The 20,000-nt window shown below is 44.3% G+C and overlaps 3 protein-coding genes across 4 annotated transcripts in view; all 3 read left to right on the top strand.

The window, feature by feature from the left end:
• Positions 1–3,116, top strand: part of hemgn (hemogen) — a 4,436-nt gene extending 1,320 nt beyond the window's left edge. The window contains exons 2-5 of one of the 2 annotated variants that reach the window (XM_053622240.1): positions 715–850; positions 1,482–1,572; positions 2,071–2,471; positions 2,729–3,116. In XM_053622240.1, coding sequence (XP_053478215.1) covers positions 790–850; positions 1,482–1,572; positions 2,071–2,471; positions 2,729–2,838 — 663 coding nt within the window. In that variant the 5' untranslated portion in view covers positions 715–789 and the 3' untranslated portion in view covers positions 2,839–3,116. Of the gene's footprint in view, positions 1–596; positions 851–1,481; positions 1,573–2,070; positions 2,472–2,728 lie in introns of those variants that run through there. The other variant, XM_053622241.1, reaches the window with a different exon arrangement.
• A 270-nt stretch (positions 3,117–3,386) lies between these two features.
• Positions 3,387–9,192, top strand: trmo (tRNA methyltransferase O). Its single transcript, XM_053622226.1, has 6 exons — positions 3,387–4,081; positions 4,302–4,486; positions 6,242–6,416; positions 6,892–7,049; positions 7,338–7,826; positions 8,724–9,192. Exons 1-6 carry the CDS (start codon positions 3,993–3,995, stop codon positions 8,990–8,992), a joined length of 1,365 nt encoding a protein of 454 aa, XP_053478201.1. The 5' UTR covers positions 3,387–3,992; the 3' UTR covers positions 8,993–9,192.
• A 917-nt stretch (positions 9,193–10,109) lies between these two features.
• spag5 (sperm associated antigen 5) overlaps positions 10,110–20,000 on the top strand; it is a 17,714-nt gene continuing 7,823 nt past the window's right edge. The window contains exons 1-13 of the mRNA XM_053622195.1: positions 10,110–10,124; positions 10,512–10,540; positions 10,644–10,751; positions 10,956–13,258; positions 14,339–14,528; positions 14,708–14,824; positions 16,949–17,041; positions 17,367–17,501; positions 17,621–17,740; positions 17,881–17,973; positions 18,106–18,240; positions 18,579–18,672; positions 19,239–19,386. Of these exons, the coding sequence (XP_053478170.1) occupies positions 10,520–10,540; positions 10,644–10,751; positions 10,956–13,258; positions 14,339–14,528; positions 14,708–14,824; positions 16,949–17,041; positions 17,367–17,501; positions 17,621–17,740; positions 17,881–17,973; positions 18,106–18,240; positions 18,579–18,672; positions 19,239–19,386 (3,557 nt within the window). The 5' untranslated portion in view covers positions 10,110–10,124; positions 10,512–10,519. The remainder of the gene's footprint in view (positions 10,125–10,511; positions 10,541–10,643; positions 10,752–10,955; positions 13,259–14,338; positions 14,529–14,707; positions 14,825–16,948; positions 17,042–17,366; positions 17,502–17,620; positions 17,741–17,880; positions 17,974–18,105; positions 18,241–18,578; positions 18,673–19,238; positions 19,387–20,000) is intronic.

Here is a 20,000-nt window from a genome sequence, read left to right as displayed (position 1 = left end):
ATTTTATAGATTTTATTTCACATTAACAAACTCAAAACCTTCTCCATTCACCGGGGCAGAAAGCAAAGACGCTGCATCGGTGCATCTCTCAAAGCGGGAAAATTGAGACAAGACGGGGAAGGGGGCTTCCGGGGGAGGACTTGGGGGGTGCAGTTATTATTGGAGAGTTTAAAACTGTCAGTTATTCCAGATTCACCTGTGGATCAACTCATCTGCTGTTTTCATTGTGGAAAAAAAGAAGGCTGCTCTTTTGTGTAATTTTGAGTTATAACTCCGAGCAGCGTACTCTGACGATGCATATATGTTCACAGACCCGCATCATACCATCACGGCGTTGATTCATTTCCTATAACTGCACATCCTGAAGTCTTTTATTTCTCACACAGAGTAATGTTAACAATTCTACTACTGTTTATGTAATGAGTTATATCGTCACACCTTCAGCTCCCGTCTGTTATTACCAACACTGTTAAATAAAGACGCGTGAAAAACAAAGGATTAGTTACAGGGAATTCCGTTTTTCACACACACACACACACACACACACACACACACACACACACACCATTTCATTACCATCAATGCCAACAGCATGACCCGCTTTTTTTCTGAATTCTGTGCCAAGTGCTCCTCCTTTGCAAATAAGATAAGAGCAGCGTTGCACGAACTCACCCAGCTCAGCGTTAATGTTTAGCCTGATAACTCTTCTCTCAGAGGGCAGGAGCCACAGCGCTTTTCTTCACGCACCCGTCTTCCACTTGCACTTTATGCGTTTGATCGAGCGACAAAATGGAGGAGACGCTGCAGGAGAACGTTCGCGCCGAAGTGAAAGTCCATGATGAAGACCAAGGTACGAGTTTCAGTTTAATGACCAGCTTCTTCTTGTGTGTTTAAACGTGAACTCAGTGCAGCACATCAGTAAAGTCTGATTTTCAGAATCTTACTGTTGGTTTATTTTTCATTAGCGGCAATAAACGACCGTGTTGCTGTCATTTCTGTTTGACGTTGTGAAAGAGTTCCTGGTGTTTGTGTTCTGTAAACGTTTAATAACTGCAGTCCTTCCAGTAATAGAATCAGCTCCAAACACACTTTCACACAAAAACATTCAAATGTTTAATTATTGTTGTATAAGTTCTGCAACCTGCTCTGACTGACCATGAGCGCAATCTTCATGCTCCTTACCAAAAGCTACATTTCACACCTATTTAACGCACTTATTATTAGAATGTCAGCCATTTTAGGGCTTCGTCCCAAATGCAAGACCTTGCTAGACTTGATAGATAGCCTAGCCCTCTTAATGTAGAGTGCTACATAATTTTAAATGCTAACTGCTAATTAGCTCATCATGCTAGAGATCTGTTTCCTAGCGACTTTTCTTTGCTAACATTGAATTCATTAGAATATTTTACCTGTAACAACCTGCTGTGACTCGGGTACCATGATCCATCAGCAAAACAAAGGAATGTGGGATATTTTTCCAGGAGGGACTGGACGGCGGCTCCGGGATCGAGATCTGCTGAGGAAGAGGAAAGCCGAAGCGGAAGAGCGAGCAACTAACCAGTGGGTTTATGGGTAAATTGCCTGTGCAGTGTGGGTTCATTAACATCGTTGCACCAGCGCACACACTGAACACGTCTCTGAGATTTTATTTTCATTTCAACTGCTCTTTGAAATAAAGTCACATGATTAGCACAGGTGTGTGTGGAAAATTGGTATGGAAATTATGGAAATTGGTGTGACAGGAAAGTATAAACTTTTACAGTTTTTTTTTTTTAAAGCAGATTTGACAAATGTGCATTATTTTACATAAACACTGCTGTCAAGTCCAGAAATCCTGAGAGCGGTATGGTGTATTCTCATTGGCTGATTAGCAGTACAGTGTGTTTTGATTGGCTGAGAGTATAAGCGGAATATTGTAATAGTGTCTGATAACTTATAAAATAAAATATTTCACTTTCTGCACCCAACTGTAAGAGCTTTACTCTGCATATTGTGCACAGCATGAAGACTTCATGTTTTAGTCAAGTAAAAATCCAATAAGATCTCTTTTTTTTTCTGGAAATCCTGCAGAGCTCAGAGCAGTAAGCGAGCGAAGAGAGAGACAAACAATGTTCCAAAGAAGAAAGGCAGACCAAGAAAGAACGTCCCTGTGAAGGAACAACAGCCTGAAACGACAGAAGTTCAAGATGCGGGTGAAATAGAGACACCCAGCCAAGCAGAGGAGATGGTTACCGCTCCACATTCTGACCCCGTTTCCACTCTGGATTCTGCCTCAATCCCTGCCCAGGTGTCAGCTCCTGCTCTGGATCTTCCTCAGATTTCTGCTGCAGTTTCTGTCCCTATCCCTCTTCCTGCTCCAGAGATGAAGCCCAGCAGTGAACCTCTACTTCAAGAGGTTCTGATTGAAGACCTCGGCAGTGATGAGGAAGAGGACAAAGCAGTGCCTCAAGATAAACTTGTACTCGATCAAGGTCTTAAACAGCAGCTGTTCTTATAAAACCACTACGCTGTAGATGATTATTAAATGTGTTCAAGCCAGGTTGATAGGTTTTAACCCTGAGAAGTTCAGCTCTGTGGTTGGACTGGACATCTTCAGTCAGATCAGTGTGTCTGTGAAGAAACATAAATGTTTCTGTGGACCTTTAGTACACTTAACAATTAACAGTTGCTTTACATTATATTCATCCCAATTCTTTATACCAAAACCATGCACATTGTCTCGTTGCAGATGGTGCTGAAGAACCATCAGCCATTGCCGTCGCTGAACAGAACAAAGTCTTCTCTGATACAGTGTTAACATCGCCGCAGCCTGACTCTCTACCCGGAAACCTTATCTAACAATCCCAGATATCTATCATTATCACAATCACATTGTATTTCTCTGGTTAACTTTTCCTTTTTTTAATTTCAAGTGTGTATATGAGAAATTAGACCAAAACAAGGACCAATAACTCATCAAAGGGTTTGCAGCCTACGTGTAATTTGAATCAGGAACAAATGTATATTTATTAATGTGCCTATTACATTGTGATGTCGTTTTATTGAGCCTGAAGACTTGTTTTTTTTTTTAATGCAAAATGAATAATTTTAAATAAAAGAGAAACAGTGAATTTGTACTTCTGTTGTTCTGAATGTTTATTAACAACAAATCATTTAAAGAAATCCACGAATATGGTGCCCACTGGTGGTAAAATATAATAGATTAATAAATACTGTTTTAATATTCAATATTTGTGATATTTATACATGCTGTATTGTTAAATAAACAAACAAAAACAGTTATATAAAAAAGCTAAAGGGCTAAGTATTAACTATCAGTTGTCCGTCAGACTTTTTTTACGTTAAATCCCGCCTCCTGTGCGGTGATTGGCTAGTTGGATCGAAACTCTCCAATCAGCGGACTGAGTTTGAATATGAATTAGCCGAGTCTCGCGCAGAAGGCGGGAATTATCTGAAAGCGAACGGACATCCGATGACTAGCGCGTCGTTGTTTATTTTTTTAAACAACTGTTTTGTTTTAGGTATTTATTTCAACAATAAATAATGTTTAAACACCATAAATGATTGACACGGGGAACTAAACGTTAGCCATCGCTTGTCCGTTCGTATCTTCCAGAGAACTCCCGCCTCCTTGCGTTGTGATTGGCTAATCGGTTTAGCGCTCTCCAATCGGTGGACGGAATTTGAATATGAACTAACCAAACGTAGCACAGAAGGCGGGAAAGTATTAGCCAATCATAGTTCAGTGGGCGGGATACAACAAACCAATCCTAACGTACGAGGCGGAATACTTACTATCCAATCCTAGAGCAGGAGGGCGGGGCTTGATCAGAATGCGGAAGTGTACAAACAACACGTTTGCTGACGGAAATCTACTGAATCCAAACACAGTGTTAATTAGAGATTCATTTTAGGTTTACAGAATTAAAACGTTGCTGTAGTTCAAATCTGTGTCTTTATCCGTAAGTTATTTGAATTAAATTTGGTATAAAATGTCAGCAGGGACGTGCAGCTGTTCAGAACATGTGCGATGGCTAAAACAGCAAGTTTCAGTCATGAGAAAAGAGATCAAGAACCTCAGGTATGTGTCAAAAGCATAACTGCTCACTCATATAAGCTCCACCCACCACACAGGTCACTATGGAGGTGTTTAATTACAAACTGTAGTCCATCTGCGGCGATGAACAAAGTATTGACACCCCCCCCCCCCCCGCAGATATTATCACGGTCTAGAACTGTAATCATGAGACATGAACAGTGATGCATGATGGGAGAATCTCTGATGTGTGTTATGTTTTTAGGCAGCATGTGGAGAGTTCGGTTCGAGCCCACAGGAAACACGTGGCATCTCTGCACTCCACACTGAAGGATGTTCTGGATAAAAAGCAGACGAAGAGTCCGTCATCGTCCTCCTCCTCCTCCTCCTCATCGTTGTCATCCTCCTCCTCTCAGAATGCAGCGGGGACGGAGCTGTCATTAGAGAGAGGTTTACACAATACACTGAGATTATTACATTTCGTTGTCTTTCAGCGAAAACAATCCCATCATTCTGTTCTTCACCAGAACTGCCTCTGTGACTGAGGAACATGTTTACAGATGTGAGACAGCTGTTCTGAATAGCAGTCCAGTTGTGCTCACTGATGGACAGAAGTCGTCGCCATGGTTACATCTCCGTATCTAGTTAGTGTCACACCACCCGAGACGACAGGTGGAAATTTCCAGCAGGTTTTATGTAGTTTAGTTAGTTTTCTGAGAAGCAGGTGAGAGTGTGGGAGTCTTTCTTTGTTCTATTAAATGGATTCACTTTAGAAGAGTCGTTCAAAGGTAGTGAATCGTCATTGAGTCTCACATCACAGGTGTAACGAAGGGAGAAAGTTCTGGGATTTGGGAGGTTGAAGGTGGACAGGAGTTTGTTTGCTGGTCTGTTAAATCTGCTCTTACATGTTTTCAGTTGTATTTCAGGTCTGCAATGTGGTATTTTCTCTTTCTCGAAAAAAACTCCATTCACTAAAGACAGTAGGACCCCGTATCCATGGGGGAGAGGTTCCAAGCCCCCCAGCGGATACCTGAAACTGCAGATAGCAGCGAACACTATGTCCCAGTGGTTCTCAAACTGGGGGGCCGCATAGACATTCTAGAACACTATTTATTTCATGAATTTGACCCATATGTCAGTCGGGATCGTCAACTTGTGAACTATGATGTACATAAAAATGAGAAATATTAATAAATGATATAAATTATACACAGCACACTAAAGACACACACCAAACAGAGATATCCGTTGATATACTAGTGTAGTGTTAGCCACACGCTGATAAAACATAAAGACTATTTACAATGGATACGTTTTTAGATAGAGGACGTAGTCTCTGAGAAAGTTCATACAGAAGAGCCTAGCGTGGAGAAACAACTCTGGGGGTCACAGAGGGGTGGAAAAGTTTGAGAACCACTGCTCTGTACTGTACCTACCGTATGATAACGTTTCATTTATAAATTAGGCACAATAAGACGTTAACAACAATAACTAATTATAAAATAGAACAATTATAATAATAAAAGTTATGTGAATGCGCTCTCTCTCTCTCTCTCTCTCTCTCTCTCTCTCTCTCTCTCTCTCTCTCTCTCTCACTAAAATATTTATTGTATTGTACTCGCCCTTCTTCATCTTCGTTCTTCTCGATAACGGCCCGAGCGTGACCACACAAGATTTCGTGATGTTACTCAGAACAGCGCCCAGTTTAAATGATGAATTTTTCTGGAATTTTCTATTGAAACTTTTTTCAGCCCATAGTTTAGTGACAGTGAAGTATATGAAACAGCAGATACGGGGGTTTTACTGTATTTATACAAAGTACAGAAACACACACACACACACACCCACAGTGATGCAGTTAAACCTGATACAGTAATGACCTGGTCATATTTCCTGCATTACTGTAATCATGATAGCTGTAGATCAGGACATGGCCACTAGGTGGCAGCACGTGACTATTGCAGTGGGGAATAGGGAGTAGGACACCATCTCTGTCTCAGGGGTGAATATGGGTGATCTCGTGTCTGCCGCGTCCCCTGAATCAGTGTAAGTGTGTTAACGCATGTCGAGTGTATACACACAGTTCTGGAATCCAGGCGTTGATTCGTGAATCCGAGGAACTTGTTACTCTAACCTACTGCTTGCTAGCTCTTCAGTTAGTTTTACTATTCACAGTTTGTTAACGTTCTTTTCCTCTTTTCTCAGGTCATATCCGCACCGTCCCCATCGGCTTCATCACATCCTGTTTCGCTGAGAAGAACGGCACGCCGAGACAGCCGACCGTCTGCAGCTCGTCTCGCGCTCGTCTCAAAATCCAGTCCTCTGTGTTTAACAACCCTGAACACGCTCTCACCGGCCTGCACCTCTACTCCCACATCTGGTCTGTGTGTGTGTGTGTGTGTGTGTGTGTGTGTTTACCAGTCAAGCCATGTTTAATGACCCAAATAGAAATGTTTTGAAATTCAGGATTCAGTTTAGGAATCAATTTAGGATTCATTTGGGAATCGCTTAACGCGTCAATTCGGGAATCCGGGATCTAATTAATAATATGACTCAGGAATCAGTTGAAGATTCAGTTCAGGTTTCAGGTCGGTCGAGTAATCAGTTTAAGATCCAGTTTAGGATTAATTTAGATAACGGTCCGGACTGATGTTTTATATTGAATAGAAATAAATAGAAATAAATATGATTATAATAAAGATAAAGATCAACGCTGATGAAGGGAAGGCAGCTTAGTGTTTTTGTAACGTGAAAGTTGTGTTGTTATAAATTCTATAGAGGCTACGCTACAGGAGAACATCACGCTCTTTAATCTCTTCTTTTCCTCCTGCACTTGTTTTTTTCCCTCCTCTCAGGCTCATCTTTCTCTTCCATAAGAACGGACACATGAGCTATAAAGCTAAAGTGAAGCCTCCTCGTCTGAATGGAGAGAAGGTGGGAGTTTATTCCACACGCAGCCCTCACCGACCCAACGCCATCGGCCTCACGCTTGCTAAACTGGACTCTATCACAGGTCAGGACACGCTGCACAGATGTCAGGACACGCTGTTGTTAACTGTTAAAATGACGCTCTTTGTTAATAGCAGTTTTATTTTGTACTTCATTACTTGGAGATAAATAAAGGCAGTCTGAGACATCACACAGTACAGTTCAGTACAATCACTCAGCACACAGGCCACGCCTATTTCTCTGAGTGACAGATACAGAGGTCAAAGGGCACGTCTGATTTACTGAGACTGATATATATATATAGGCCACGCCCCCACCACTCCCCTCATGTCTGTACTCTGCTGTCTTCCAGGTGATGTTCTGCACCTGTCAGGTGTGGATCTGATCTCCGGCACTCCTGTGCTCGATATTAAACCGTATATTCCTGAGTACGACTCTCCCGTCACACGCGCCACGCTGACCGCAGAGCCGCAGTACCAACAGGAAGTGCACTCGGATGCACCTGACGTCCTGGAGGAAATGGAACCCGCAGAACCGGAGGGATTGGAGAACTCGTGCGTCTCGTCCTCTCGCCTGGAAGCTGAAGAGAAGCTCGGTGAAGCTGCAGCGTTTTCAGCGGGACGTGATGTTAGTGGTGTGCTGGAGAAGGTGAGAGAGTTCCTCCTGCAGGGGGCGCCATGTTCACAGAGCAGGGCTGAAGATAAACACGTGGAGGAGGAGGAGGAGGAGGCGGCATGCGTCGCTTCCTGGATCAGAAAACCTCCAGTACACACTCTGAGTGTGAGATTCACTCCGACTGCAGAGAGACAACTCGCCGACTTCCTGCCTCCTACCTGCTCAGGTCTCACACACCACCTACATCTAATAATAATAATAATAATAATAACTGTTATTATATTTTATGTAGCACCGTTCAAGTTCTTGCAAACAAAACATCAGCGTGAATCTAATGTGGTTTTTAAACGAACATTTATTTTAAGACGCTTAACGAGACTCCATATACACTGTAATTTCCATAAACATTAGCTCCGTATATATGTTATTTATTTGTTCCGTTTTTAACTGGCTCACTTCTTTACTTTAGTTATAAAAGAAAGTTATGTTAGTGTTGCTTTGTGTTTTTTATTTTCGAATCATCAGAGACGTTAGTTTATAGTATCGCATCGGTATGTGGTGGAATTCCAGCTTTCATTTCCTCATGTTTACATGTTTACATGTTTGTAGCGCAGTTTCTTTCAGCCGTTGTTTATTTTGGGCTCCGATTGAGTTTCCCTCTTTTCTCAGACTCAGAATTGCTTGCTTTTCTCCCAGAGACAGCTCTGTGATCGTCATGCTGGTTTATCCTTTTTAACAACAGGTGCAGTCTTCACAGGTCAAACCCAGGACTCAAACCAAGAGCAGATGTTCAGAGCTATTAATTGTTTGAGATAATCTAACGGGACACATCTGTGAAACCTGTCAGTCACGTGTTCCAGTATTTCTGATCACTTGAAAAATGGGCGGGTTCAAACAAAAGGTGGCATGTTGTAAGTTTAACACGTCTGGATGTAAATATGAGGAAATGAAGCTGAAATTCTGATCTATCGTCTCAGATTCATCTTTTGATCTCAAACCCAAGTGTCTTCAGTGTGTAGCAGTAACAGTACAACTGGCTTCGCTGTTCCAGTAGTTTCGGAGGAGCCTGTAAATCTTGGAGTGAATGTGAAATCCTCTCGTGTGCTGTTGTGTGTTTACTCAGACACGGGAAGGCCGAAGTTCCAGTTTTTAAACGGTCCAGAGGAAGCAGCTGCCGCCATCCGGGGAGTTTTATCAGCTGATCCGAGATCAGTGTACCGGAGAAACCACTGCAGTGATCGCCTTTTCTTCTTCAGTCTGGACACGGCTCACATCACCTGCTGGTTCGGGGACGGATTCGCCGAAGTGTTGCGCGTTCAGCCTGCGATGAACCCAGACGGAGAAGCTCAGGGTCCGAGCGATCCTTCCTCTGTCTCCTCCTCTCAGATGTAAATTCAAATATAAACAATGTAATCATCAGTATAACATCCTGTAAGTGTGTGTGTGTGTGTGTGTGTGTGTGTGTGTGTGTGTGTGTGTTTCAGCTCATTGCTCAAATCATATTAAAAATCATTCTGTTTTCTTTGATCATTAAGGAGGCCAAAGTTCTTGCTGTGTGTGTTAAATAAAATAAAATATTCTGTTTTTATTCATCTGCGTTAGATTCATTTATATTTATCTTTAATGGTACAAATATTCGTTGCCTTTATTTATTTGTGAAGGTTCACAAATATGCATTTTTTATCACGGGAATGTTAATAATTAAAAAAAGGAAAAGTAATAAACATCATCTAGAATTTTACAGAATATTTTTTAAATAATTGTAATAAGTATTAACAATGTGTGTTTAAAATTTTTTTATTAAATATGTAAATACGTGTATACAGAATGTTAACCGTGAGAGTAAATAAAGCTTGTAGTAACAGTTAGTAACCGCTAGTTGGCGATAAGTGAGACCGTGTCACTCTTCTTGGTGCACGTTTGAAACGTTATAGCACAAGGCGGTCGCGTGCCGATGGCGTCATCGCGCGTCAAAATTTTTGAACCGAACGGCGGTTAAAAACAAACGACAGCATCTAGTTATTATTGTTATTACAAGGTAAGAAGGTACGAATGATAGAATGTTATAATTTTAGTCGCGGTTTAAATGTACGGACCTGTGAGTAAAGGATTAACATAAGCAGAGTTTAAAATCGAAGTGTGTGGGTTTTTTGTTTAGTAGTTTGACACTCCGTGACGCTAATGCTAGCGAGTTAGCGCTCGGGTACGCGGCTGAATCCCGAATGAGCGCGTACTCCCTATATCTGTGCACTACTTAGGGGATGAAATAGTGGCTTTATGCTCTGTTTCTAGTGCACTTTTTACCCGGTGACAGGCGGTTTGGGATGTAAAGCGCTGTAATGTCAGTTTCAGTTCAGTTCCGTAGGTTTTTAGAGTTCATCTTTAAGTTCTTATTATGAAATGTAAGTTGTGTATGATTTGATGACTAAATAAATAACTGTTGCACTTAATTATTCAACTGAATGTGTAATTAAGTGGAAAGTCTGATTGAAAAATGACTGGACAAACATACGGAATCATTTATGTATGTATTTATTTATTTATTTTTAGAATTAAATTGTAAATAAGGGTTTTCATAATTAAAATGATAAAACATTTTGTAAAACATTTTCCACAAGTTGGATTCATCTGTAACACATTAAAATGGTGGGGGTAATGTTTGTTTGTTTGTGTGTGTTCTGGTTTATTTCTTGTTGTATGAATATTAATCATGGTGCAGGAGAAGATCTTACAGGTTAAACACCATATCACACACCTGAGCGTCATAACAATCAGACTGAGTGACGCATAATATGAAGAATTACTGCTTCTTAATGGGGACAAGATTTTAATAATAATAATAATAATAAAGTTAGACATATACTTTATAATCATGTATTGATTAAAATCTCTCTCTCTGTTTACGTTACAGACGGAGTGATGTCGAGTATCAGAGCCCCTGTGAGTACATCATCATTGCTGTGAACTCACACAGTGACATTAAAACAGCAGTGTAATGCTGGAGACTTGATGCTAAAGTGTGTGTGTGTGTGTGTGTGTGCAGCACACAGTGAGGTGTGAGCGAGCTCCACTGCGTGATGTACAGAATGAGAGATCAGCGCAGCAGCAGACGTCGTCCAGTGTTAAAGTGTGTGAGGTGCAGTCTGATCAGGTAACACACCACCGGTCTGTCTTAATCATCAGTCCGTCATCGTATTTACTTATTTAGCAGAAATGAAACCACAGCCATCCCCTGATGGGCTGATGATGATATTATATCAATATCACGATACTAATCATACCTCAGTAGGCTCGTACTCTGCTCTGATTGTATTGTAAATCTCATTTATTTATTTTTTAAACATTCACCAAACAGAAGGAAAATCTCTCTGAAAACACACCTGGAACAAGCATCACGTTTACATCCTTCACATGCGCAGGGGGAGAGGTGGAGATCTCGGACAGATCCGATCTCTGCGACGAGTCCGTTCTAATCGCTCACGACTCTCCGCGCACTCTTAATAACACCACCCTGACGTACGAGAACGCCGAGGGCGAACGTGAGGATCATCCGTACTGCAGACACACCACCGACAGGAAGCAGGAGGACCAAAAACCCTCTGGAGATCAGACTCCGAGTCACACGAACTCTACAGACGTCACCTTCAAATCCTTCACCTGTCCCGGAGGAGAAGTCGAGATCTCGGGCGATGAATCGGTCGTACACGATGACTCGATTGTCGCTCGAGAGCCAGATTTGGATAATCTAACTCAGAGTTTTGAAGACGAGGTCTCTGAAGAACACACAGGGCTTCCCAGCCGCCATTTTGATCATGTGTATAGTAATACTCAAACGTCTGAGCTGAGATCTGGGAAAATGGAGGAGAATGATGGTGGTGGTGATGATGATGTTTCTGTAATTCCATCCATCTCCAAAAATGCACCAGACGTCACCTTTAAATCCTTCACCTGTCCTGGAGGAGAAGTTGAAATTGCAGAAGAATCACTTCTGCAGTGTGAACCACTCATGAAGAATGAATCACTCAATGCTAACGATTCAGAAGATTCACAGAATCTGGAAAGTGAGCTCTTTGATGAACACACCGAGCTTCCTGGCCACCATTTTGATCATGTGTATAGTAATACTCAAACGTCTGAGCTGAGATCTGGGAAAATGGAGGAGAATGATGGTGGTGGTGATGATGATGATGTTTCTGTAATTCCATCCATCTCCAAAAATACACCAGACGTCACCTTTAAATCCTTCACCTGTCCTGGAGGAGAAGTTGAAATTGCAGAAGAATCACTTGTGAAAAATGAATCACTCGCCCAGGATGAATCACTCGTCACTAAAGATTCAGAAGTGCAGAATCTCCAAAGTGAGACCTGTGATGAGCACACCGAGCTTCCCAGCCTCCATTGTGACCACCCGTACTGTAACGACTTAACAGATTCTTTTCCTGTACGAGTAAACGATTCTTCCGTGCGTTCCACCGTGTTAGATGCTAACACTCCGGAAGGAGTCATTACCACAAACGACTCTTATAACGCTCTAAACGGCTCCACTGCAGCAGAGAGACGAGATGACGTCACGTTTCGCTTCTCAGGAGCCGAAGTGGAGCTCGAGAACACATACAGAATGGTGGACATGTCCATGCTCATGAAGGGTTTAAACAGCGACGATCAGGCCAAGTCCTCACCTAACAGCGAGTTAAGCGAACATGGTGGAGAAAGTCTTGTCACTAGTGAACAAGATTACCGTATTTATTGCCCGGTTGTAAAACACGATCCAGAGTTGACGGTTTCTGAGAACGAAGCTCACCTCAGTGTGCACGTTTCCAACCCTGGGGGTTTGGAAAGCTCAGAAAGCACCATGAGGATTGAGGGATCAGAAAGTATGAAGCCTGAAATGATGGTACTCGAAAGTTCTTCAGACCCCACAGAGGTACACCATGTCGAATCTGTCCAGCAGCGAGATCTCGACCAGCAAACGTCCGCTCGTCTTGAAGAAAATGTGCTCACGGATGAAAACACGCGCCTCAGATGTGATGTTGAGGAAGTGTTTTCAGATCAGAATGGTGAGATATGGTCTCATTCCCAATCTGGTGTTGATAGTATTCCTAAGAATGTTGGTACTGCAGAAACCCAGACTGTGCAGAACCACAACATAATCAGCCAAAATGCTGACGCGTGGACCCACGCCGATCTCGAACTCCTGCGTTCTGAAAGCGTGGATTTAGAAGCTCAGATGAAAATGTGGAGCCACATCGTTCTATCTGAACCTTCCACTCCTAAACATTCAGCACTCGGTCATCTCTGGATTCCAGAAAGTCCCATTCCTCCTCCGCAGCTGCACTCTACCGTACTTACCGCACCGCTAACTCCGAAACCCGCCTCCGATCACGAGCTGCAGAGCGAGAAGGTCGTGAAGGATTTCTCCGCAGTGGGAAAAGAACCTCTCCAAGAGCAGCTCAGGAAGATGGGTGAACTCCTGATCGCAGCCTCGGGGAAAATCTCCGCCCCGGCAGCCGTGACGCCGGTGCAGCAGCACAGCGCCTGTGTGTGGACCACGCCCACCTCGCAGCAGGAGCGCAGCACCAACACGTCCGCCATCATGGAGGAGAGGAAGGAGATCCACGTCTCGGACGCCTGCACTTCGACAGACTCTCTGCTCTGGAGGTAACGGACATGTGTGTTCACGAGTTTAACCGTAAAACAGTAAAACCAGAGCGCGGCAGTGAGGAACGCTATTCAGAAAGTTTATCCCGTCTTTTCAAAATTAAAGCACGTGACTGGTTAATTATGATTGGCTGGAACACGTTCGTTGCTGCATTAGAGTTTTGTTCCTCGTTTAAACCGTGCAAACGAACAACTGTCACAATTAACTCGAATCAACAAACGAACAATTCGTCCATTCAAATGAGCGACTGACCCATTCACGCAAATCGACAAATAAACGACTCACTGATTCAGATGACTCGAACATTTATCCAAATCAACAAACAAACGACTCACTGACTCAAACGTCTGAATGGACAAACAAATGACTCACTGGCTCAGGTGACTCAAACATTCATCCGAATCAACAACAAACGGCTCACTGACTCAAACGTCTGAAATGTTCATCTGAATCAACATACAAATGACTCACTGATTCAAACAACTGAAACATCCATCCAAATCAACAAATAAATGACTCACTGATTCAGATGACTCGAACATTTGACCAAATCAACAAATAAACGAATTACTGACTCGAACATCTTAAACGTTCATCTGAATCATCAAACAAATGACTCACTGTTTTGAACAAATTAAACGTTCATCCGAATCAACAAACAAATAACTCGCCGAGTCGAACGACGTTCATAAACATATGACGTTCCCACCCATTTGAACGAATGACTGACCAACAGCTAACAAACGATTAAGCCCTACTGAATGTGACTGACTCACACAAATGATTGATTTACACAAACTGCCAAACATCTGCCAAACATCTGACTGAGTTGAATAAATGAGTCACATGACGGAGCGATTGACCAACTCGACCAAGCAAACAACTGATAGAAAAACCACACACCTGACTGAACCACACAAACAAACAAACAAACAAATGGCTAATCCGCCACACACCTGGCTGTACTGCCGACCCACCTGAACAAACGACTCGCTCAAGCAAATGACCGAGTAACCAAACGTCCATCTGATTCATTAATCCTCAGCGTGTCTGTTGGTTCTGTTTTATCTGGTGTTCAGTGTGAGTCGCAGTAATCTGGAGTGTTTGACTCGCTCTGAGCTGGAGCAGAAGATGATCTCCACCCTCATCATGGTGGAGGTTCTGTCTCAGCAGCTCACGTCGACCCAGAACCTCAGAGGCAGAACCGAGCCCAGCCCGTCCAGCCTGAGAGACCGCCACGTCCAGACGGAGCGCACCGAGCTCAGCCAGGTCCGACGAGACCTATATCATTACACATCATAATATTCATCTTATATATTAAAGATTATATCATATTCTATGATATTGATGTTCTTCATTCTGGCTGTAAATGAGATCTCGGCTTTGTGGGGTTTCTGTCGTTGTGACTGAAAACTGAAGTGTGTGTGTGTGTGTGTGTGTGTGTTCAGACGGGGCCGTACAGAGAGCTGTATGTGAGCGCACTAGAAAGAATTCGAACTCTGGAGATCGACCAGGAAACTTTTCACAACTTACACCAGGCCATGCAGCTCATGAGCAACGCCTTGGTAACTCACCCCTACACATACACCCCTACACACACACCTACGTACACCCCTACACACACACACCTACGTACACCCCTACACACACACACACCTACGTACACCCCTACACACACACACACCTACGTACACCCCTACACACACACACACACCTACGTACACCCCTACACACACACACACCTACGTACACCCCTACACACACACACACACCTACGTACACCCCTACACACACACACACACCTACGTACACCCCTACACACACACACACACACCTACGTACACCCCTACACACACACACCTACGTACACCCCTACACACACACACACACACCTACGTACACCCCTACACGCACACACACACACCTACGTACACCCCTACACACACACACACACACCTACGTACACCCCTACACACACACACACACACCTACGTACACCCCTACACACACACACACACACCTACGTACACCCCTACACACACACACCTACGTACACCCCTACACACACACACCTACGTACACCCCTACACACACACACCTACGTACACCCCTACACACACACACCTACGTACACCCCTACACACACACACACACACCTACGTACACCCCTACACACACACACACCTACGTACACCCCTACACACACACACACCTACGTACACCCCTACACACACACACACACACCTACGTACACCCCTACACACACACACCTACGTACACCCCTACACACACACACCTACGTACACCCCTACACACACACACCTACGTACACCCCTACACACACACACACCTACGTACACCCCTACACACACACACACCTACGTACACCCCTACACACACACACACCTACGTACACCCCTACACACACACACACACACACCTACGTACACCCCTACACACACACACACACCCCTACACACACACACACACACCTACGTACACACACACACACACACCTACGTACACCCCTACACACACACACACACACCTACGTACACACACACACACACACCTACGTACACCCCTACACACACACACACCTACGTACACCCCTACACACACACACACACCTACGTACACCCCTACACACACACACACACCTACGTACACCCCTACACACACACACACACACACCTACGTACACCCCTACACACACACACACACACACCTACGTACACCCCTACACACACACACACACCCCTACACACACACACACACACCTACGTACACACACACACACACACCTACGTACACACACACACACACACCTACGTACACCCCTACACACACACACCTACGTACACCCCTACACACACACACACACCCCTACACACACACACACACACCTACGTACACACACACACACACACCTACGTACACACACACACACACACCTACGTACACCCCTACACACACACACCTACGTACACCCCTACACACACACACACACCTACGTACACCCCTACACACACACACACACACACCTACGTACACCCCTACACACACACACACACACACCTACGTACACCCCTACACACACACACACACCTACGTACACACACACACACACACCTACGTACACCCCTACACACACACACCTACGTACACCCCTACACACACACACCTACGTACACCCCTACACACACACACACACCTACGTACACCCCTACACACACACACACCTATGTACACCCCTACACACACACACACACACCTACGTACACCCCTACACACACACACACCTACGTACACCCCTACACACACACACACACCTACGTACACCCCTACACACACACACACCTACGTACACCCCTACACACACACACACACCTACGTACACCCCTACACACACACACACACCTACGTACACCCCTACACACACACACACACCTACGTACACCCCTACACACACACACACACCTACGTACACCCCTACACACACACACACACACCTACGTACACCCCTACACACACACACACACACCTACGTACACCCCTACACACACACACACACACCTACGTACACCCCTACACACACACACACACACCTACGTACACCCCTACACACACACACACACCTACGTACACACCAACACGTTGCTGAAACCTAATGTTGTGTGTATCCGCAGGTGAGTATTAAATCAGAAACGGAGGAGGTTCTCTGCAGCATGAAGGAGCTCGAAGGCATCGTTACTGACGATCAGGAAATCCAGTCCCAGCAGGTGACGCTCCCTACTCCCTTTCCACTAGCCCTCACTAGTACACTACTACAGAGAGAGATACACTGCAGAGTCGTGACGTCTTCACTCGCACACTTCTACAGTGTAGAGTTCAGAATTTACATCTCTATACTATTACATTATAGAATACCTGACTGGCTGGGGGCGTGTCCCAACTCACGTCTTATTCACTACATAGGACACTTACAGTACAGTGCCTTTCAGAAGTGCCTCACCCTCTTCACTGAAACCTCTCCTGCAGTGTGTTCAGGACTGTAGCAGACTGAAGTGTGTGTGTGTGTGTGTGTGTGTGTGTGTGTGTGTGTAGCTGGGGCAGATGAAAGCTCTCTCTGCTCGCTGTATGGACACGCTGAGGAAGATGGAGCAGAAGAACAGAGTGTGTGTGAAGGACAGAGATGATATGAAGCAGCAGAAGGAAGAAGCTCTGGAGGAGAAATCCACGGTCTGTCTCTCTCTCTCTCTCTCTCTCTCACACACACGCACACACACACACACACCTGGTTAAATGGAGCATCACAATACAGGGATGATAGTTTTGCTTGAAGATTTGTGTGTGTGTAGGTGCTGCGGGTGCTGGAGCAGTTGCGTGTCCTTCACACCACACAAGTGTCTGATCTCCAGCGTAACCTTGGATCCCATGAGGAACTGACAGATGCACTTACACACACTTACCCACAGCTGGTGAGAAAAAACACACACACTGAGATAAACATGCTGTCTATCTCGTTTACACATCACTACTCTATTATATTCTTGTACCTCTGTTATATCATTAATCCTCAACACAGTGTGTGTGTGTGTGTGTCTGTGCGCACACCCAGGTGGAGCTGAGCAGGATGCACATGGACTCTGTGACTGAAGCCAACACACTGCTGAGAGAGACACTGGAGGATCACACACACCTGTCAGCTGAGGTATGATCCGCACAGCGCGCGCACACAGAGACACACACACACACACGCACGCACACAGAGACACACACACACTGCATGCTGACACTTGTACACACTGCACACTGGTGTTGTACTGATTGTTGTGTTTATTAGCTACACAAAGCTCAGCAGCTCCTCCAGAGGACGTATCCGTTACTGCACCAACTTCAGCACAAAGCATCAGGAGCTCTTCTGCAGAGCAGGAAACACCAGGAGGAGAGAGACCGGGCTGTAGAGGACCGACAACAGGTATCTCACACACACACACACACACACACACACACACACACACTGTCCTACACTATAGGTGTGTGTGCTAATCTCAACAAGTTTTCCTTTACTGATGAAAACACCCTGTTGAATATATAAAGGCCACGTAAACACTACTGTTAGTACACTGTGGGCGTGTCCCAAATCACACGTGCTGTTCACTATATAGTGACTGAAATACAGCACTCCTCTAACACTGGTATAGTGATGATATCTTAAAGTATACACTACAATCATCTGTTACTGTGTGGAGGAATATTGCATTATGACACTTTTCCCTTTCTCTGTGTGTGTGTGTGTGTGTGTGTGCGAGACAGATGGAGCAGCAGTTATATGACACACACTCCAGCCTGCAGGAAGCCCATCAGCAGATTGCAGATCTCAACACACAGATAACCATCATGAGTTCAGGTGTGTGTTCGCGCATGCGCGTGTGCATGTACGTGTGATATTAACCACAGGCTCTAGGTGGCAGTACACACCTCACACACTGACCATCAGTCCATCATTAAACCCAGAGGGAAAAAAACATCATGTCTGAACAAGTCACGCCTCCTGACCTGTGATTGGTCAGTAGTTCCCAAGCAGCAGTGTGCTGATTGGTCTACTGAGACTTAAAAAAAAGATTTTTATAAATAAAAGTGAAGAAAATGCTTCCCTGCTGCTTTGCTCTGGTTGCTATGGTGATGATGAAGACTTCTTCAGGTTTAAATAGCGTGGTGCTTTCATCTTCGCTCACTGCCCTCCTTCTCCCTCACTTCTGTTCTGAAGTTTGAATATGTAAATGATTGACAGGTCATCAGTTGAGACACTTTATTTATTTATTTGTTTGTTTGTTTGTTCATATGATCAGCTCCAAAGTGTAAAGAGAGTCACCATGAGGGGTTAAAGGAATTGTTAGTGAATCTTCTAATTGTGTGTGTGTGTGTGTGTGTGTGTGTGTGTGTGTGTGTGTGTGTGTGTGTGTTTGGCGACAGAGATGGCGGTTCTGCGTGAGCAGCTGACTGAGGTAGAGGACGAGCGCTCTCAGTTCCAGAGGAAGACCACCGAGCTCTCTGCTATAGTTTCCTCTACTCTGGCTTCTTACGCTTTCCTGGAGCAAACACTCGCCTCTGAGACCAGCAAGTATGACACACACACACACACACACACACACACACACACCCACCATCAACTGCTGAACATCTCATACTCATGCCCTCGGTAAATATGAGCAAAGAAGGCTGTGAAAATTTGTCTTTATTGTTTAAACTTTTGATCTTTTGTTAAAAAACTTCCATGCTCTCATGGATATCAATCAATTGCAAACACAATACCGGTTTATCAAAAAATAATATCTTTGTTAAATATAGGTGTGCAACAATTATTGGCACCCTTTTAGTCAATACTTTGTGCTAGCTCCCTTTGCCATGATAACAGCTCTGAGTCTTCTCCTATAACGCCTGATGAGGTTGGAGAATACATGGCGAGGGATCTGAGAGCGTTCCTCCATACAGAATCTCTCCAGATCCTTCACATTTCCAGGTCCACGCTGGTGGACTCTCCTCTTCAGTTCACCCCACAGGTTTTCTATGGGGTTCAGGTCAGGGGACTGGGAGGGTCATGGCAGGTCCTTGATTTTGTGGTCAGTAAACCATTTTTGTGTTGATTTTGATGATGTTTTGGATCATTGTCCTGCTGGAAGATCCAACCACGGCCCATTTGAAGCTTTCTGGCAGAGGCAGTCAGGTTTTCATTTA

Source organism: Ictalurus furcatus, chromosome 3 (assembly GCF_023375685.1).
Source record: "Ictalurus furcatus strain D&B chromosome 3, Billie_1.0, whole genome shotgun sequence".
Classification (NCBI taxonomy): domain Eukaryota; kingdom Metazoa; phylum Chordata; class Actinopteri; order Siluriformes; family Ictaluridae; genus Ictalurus; species Ictalurus furcatus.
This window is presented reverse-complemented; position numbering and strand designations above follow the sequence as displayed.